This window comes from Mizuhopecten yessoensis, unplaced genomic scaffold (assembly GCF_002113885.1).
Source record: "Mizuhopecten yessoensis strain PY_sf001 unplaced genomic scaffold, ASM211388v2 hete_36170682, whole genome shotgun sequence".
NCBI lineage: Eukaryota > Metazoa > Mollusca > Bivalvia > Pectinida > Pectinidae > Mizuhopecten > Mizuhopecten yessoensis.
This window is the reverse complement of record NW_018485350.1, coordinates 1-4902: the sequence shown is the minus strand read 5'-3', so window position 1 is coordinate 4902 and position 4902 is coordinate 1. Positions and strand designations below refer to the sequence as shown.

The 4902-nt window shown below is 33.2% G+C and overlaps 1 protein-coding gene across 1 annotated transcript; it reads right to left on the bottom strand.

The window, feature by feature from the left end:
• Positions 1-722: 722 nt before the first annotated feature.
• On the bottom strand, positions 723-4817 carry LOC110444770 (the record flags this gene model as incomplete). The annotated part of the gene is made up of 6 exons (XM_021489131.1): positions 723-923; positions 1178-1312; positions 1711-1846; positions 2143-2341; positions 3866-3931; positions 4762-4817. Coding segments are annotated over 6 exons (793 nt in total), but the record flags the coding sequence as incomplete, so codon positions are not given.
• Positions 4818-4902: the final 85 nt, after the last annotated feature.

Genomic DNA, 4902 nt, shown 5'->3' with positions numbered 1-4902 from the left:
AAATCCTGTATAGTCAGGAATCTTTATCTTCTGTCTCGCTGTTCATTGATTCTATAGTCAAACTATAACCGAAATCTTAAAACCTGATAATTAAATGTTAATATTTACTATACAGTGTTTGGTTTAGACTGGTTGCTATTACATAAACAAACTTAAGATAATATGGCATTACGTAGCATTCAATTGAGTCGCAGAAGAGATTGATGTTATTATAATGTTGGTGTTGTAACGGCCTTAACGCTTCATTGTCAACATAGTTATTGTCACTTAGTACCATTTTAGTAACTACCGTAATGCACATGTTGAAAATATCCAAATTACACATCTGAATTCCAATATTAGATTGGGGTTTTTCAATATGACTTATCTGGGGGTTGAAATTCTGGTTGACTGGACCGTCTTTTAAGGGGCTTGCTGAATCTTAAGGTATTTCAACTATTCAACCTTCATGTCAGCTTGCTGATCATAAGGTAATTAAACTTCAGATGCATTACTGAATAGATAATTTCTCATTTTGTGCAGATCACTAGTCGAAAAAAAATCGATTTTATTACATGCAGCATATCTACTTTAAGATGTATTTAAAACATGAAGTATCAAAATCAGTTGATTTGAAAATTGTTTAAGTTCAAAAACGTTTGTTCCTTTTTTTTTCAGATAATATGACTTTGAATCCCTATAAGAGTAGCTTTAGATATTAATTTCAATATTTGTGATATTACAGTTTGTAAAGAGAAAGAGTCCGAAAACTCTCAGCATCAAGTATACAGTATCGGTAACTGATAGGTTTAACTGTACCTTTTTGTCCGTGTCCCTGTGTGGCTTTAGTAGGCGGGCCACTACTCCTGAAATAACCTTGTCTATCTCCTGTTGATGGTCCGTTAAAATACTGGGATAATTCTTTTGCAACCATGCACAAAAATCTAGATTTTTCACAAACAAGAAAAATACCACAGTAATTTCTGATGTAAATAATTGACAAATAGTTTTAATATCAAGCACATGCATAATTTCATAAAAGCAGGGATTTAAAAGTTTTACAGAAGAACAGTGTTTATTAGGTCTTTTATTGTATATCTCAAGTTGTAGTTACATACATAACAAATATTAAGACAATTTTACTTTCATTATATTATTTCTTTGTGAGTCAGAGAGAGAAAGAAGGACAAATTCCTACCTAGCTTAGCCTGTATAGGCTGACCGTCGATCCCAAAATGGACATGGATAAAGAGAGCAAACTTGCTGTCAACCTTCTTGTGTGTTTGTGGCACCGTAGACTCCAGCAGAGCAGCACAATGACTGGAGAACCTGTCTGGAATCAATCACCCATACAAATATTATCTTCATCTTGCCTAGCTATAACTGAGATTGAGGATGTTTCTGGAGTAACAGGTGATGCCACAACAAAGTGAATTTGGTAAACGTTTTTTGACCATACAGGCTCTGCAGTCTACCTGCGATAATTATAGGCCATCATTACCACCTGTCTTACAAGAGAACTCAGAAAAGTCAATTACAGGATCATGTAGGTTTTTCTCTCGGTACTCTTTTGGCACTCCATTTTCCTCACATATTAAGACCCCCATATATACACTACCACATGCACTTTGCTGGAATCTACAGAATTTGCATTAAATTTTTATCATAATGTGTTTAATTGTGTGCACAAAATCAACAAACATCAAATGAGCCTAACATCCATATACCTACCTTCCATTGAAGCACTAGTGGCATGAATGTTCAGACCATACATGTTCCACGGAATCTGTTCCAGAGGATTATATTGGGTACTTGTATCTTTCAACACTGGGAATACAGGGACAGCCTCTGGACCAAAAAGGTACAGCTGTGGAGAACATATAATTCATTTAAACTCACAACAGAAGACTTACAGTCAGGCATTTCATCCAAGAAAGCCTGGCACAATATCTGTAGTTACTTAAACATCTGCAACATTTGACCTTGCCAAATAACCTTGTGCAACCTTTGATCTTGACCTTGTGTAAACTTTGACCTAGGTAACCTATGACAAATGGCAAATGGTAACCTTTGACCTAAGTTAATAACATTTAAAAGTTGATCAATCCTGTATATAAGAACTCACTGAATCCCAAGGAATCTGTTTGCATGAGATTCACTTACATTTATCAGTCCTGCCGTAGCACAGGTTCCAAGTCGGCCACCTCCTCCTCTTCCTTGTACATAGTTCATATGAGCTACTACTTGTAGAGTGACAGTGTTAGGATAGGAAGAATCTCCCGTCCCCTCACACACAGATAGCTGGGTTATCTCACTACAGACAGGCACTACAAATCGACTGGTACAAACATACGATGTGTTTCTGAAATAATAAGATAAGTTTATTTCTGGTACAGGTTCATTTCTTATCCTCTACGTCGGATTCCAAATAATACATATATATATACATAATAAATCACAAAGTTATAATGTTCATATGTTGCCACATCATTTTATTGATGAATTTCAGATTTATAATTATACAAAAGTAGGGTACACGTAGGTTGTTCCATATATGCAGTGAAATAAGTTTTGTCGGAGGCTGGTCCTTGCCCATATATATATCAAATATATTTTTTGTAATTTGAAAGGTTACACAATTTACACAGCAGATCTTGAAAAGCCACCGACTTACCCATGCCTCCTTTATGTAAACTTTTAGTGTAATAGACATAGCTAGATATTACCATTTCTCCCACATTAACCACTACTGTAGGTTTTCTCACTCCCGATTCATTGGATAAACCTGCCAGGAGTAATTGGTAAACAGTTTTGGTTACCCACTAGTGGGTAACAATAGAGGGTTACACCCTGGACCAACTTTCATTGGTCAATATTCTAATTAAGTAGCAATACATTTCGACATCATCTTTCATTGTGACATCACAGTTCATGGCAATTGTTTCCTCGATCGGAAACAGGAATTATGCAATCCCAAAAGTAACATAATTATGATTTTCAGGATATAATATCTGAAAGTTTCAAGAGAAAATAAGATCCCCAAACTTGTGATGGTTGAGTACCATGTTTATCTAGCTCTCTTTAGTTAATTTCAAACTTTCAAACACACTCAGTTATACCTTGTGTCTTTTAAACAATTTGAAAATTAATTAACTTGAGATAGATATATAAACATGACCACCAATCATCACTCATTGGGAACTTCTACTTATACCTGTCTATGTGGGATGACATTTGTGCAATAGAAAAAACTAATATTGCAACAGAGAAAGCAGTAACATGCACATGAACAGCTTCACATCACACTGTATTACATGTTGGTATACCTATAATGTTTTAGAGAATTGGTAGACAAATGTTGAAATCAATATCCAGATACATAAAAGATAACAGGGATTTTTTCCTACAGTATAAATATAAAAATAAATTTCAACAAAAAAACAAATGCACAGCTTTACACCATGATGTACTGACACCTAAATGTTAAAAAAACCCACCAGTTCATATTAATGCATTGCCAGTTTAGCCAGACAATACATGCACATCTATGAATATATAGAGAGTTAATGTGGTAGGGGTTATTATTACTATAATATTACATCATGTTGTATTGATACAATTTTTTTACTGAAATCAGCTCATAAATAAAGAAGTGCATAACATATAACTAGTAAAGGGACCTAACTCCACTAACATGTGTTGTAACAGAGAAACAGTTACACTTACACAGCTTCATACCATGTTGTATTAAAAAATAAAAATATATATATATATATTCTATTTCCTATATATGGCAAAATTCAAAACTGGACAATTCTTCTGTACACTGATGTCAGAATTTTTAAAGTATTTCTCACATTCTTGCGATTCTCACAAAATACTTTACCTCAGAAAGTAGGAAGCATCTCCACATATTTCAAGAGGACTTCCAGACAAATTCATTGATGTGCAACTGAAAAGAAATAATTTGGTTATAATCCAATTTTACTTTTGTATTAATTATAAAATCACAGCAACCTTCTTTTAATAGACATATCATCAACTATCAGTCAGATTATATAACAATGTACCTGCTTTCTTGCTTGTATCCCTGGTACTTACAAATTTAACTGCAAAATTAGTTTTTATATGGACATAACTTCAAAAAAGATCAACTACAATTTTGATGAATAAGATATCTGAAATGTACATGATCAACACTCGAATTAGAACCAGCTAGGTTAATTGTTGAAAAATTATACATGCGACACATTTTTTTTGTCCTGGAATTTCTCTCTTCTATACAGTAGATCAAGCAGCAAAAACAAGTTTTTTCTGGCTGAGAGTAACTTAATTCCCCTGTCAAATTTTTCATAAGCCTTGTGGCTGATACGTTGGACACTCATGCTTTCACAATTGCTGTATGGTGCCATTGGTAAAGTGTATGCTTTGCTGTGTAAAGGTTCCAAGTTTGAACTTGTAGTTTTCGTCTTTTTTATTTTTATTACCATTTACAATTTTTGTCAAATGCATGGTATCATGTAAGGTACAATGTAAGGTCTTAAAAAATATTTCACAATAGTAACAAATGTAATAATATAGTTTACTAATTCAGAATTCTTCCAAACAAGAGGAAATATATATTTGAAACACAATCAAACGTTATTGAAAATATATTTTTTAATTTATTTTTTACAATCTGAGGATAATTTGATATCACTCTTTTACCCTTTAAACAATTTTAAGTTCCAAACACATGGAAGTGATTATAAAAAAGTGTGAAATAAAGTAGTCATTACAAACCTAAAGTCTGATTCACACAAATTCTCATAGATTTTCATGTTGAACTCCAACTGTATCTGAAATCAGAAAAAGAACTGTTAAAGCAAACAACCTTGTGATTTTGTGTTTGTAAACAATGCTTAAACAATATGCTTTTTTTTT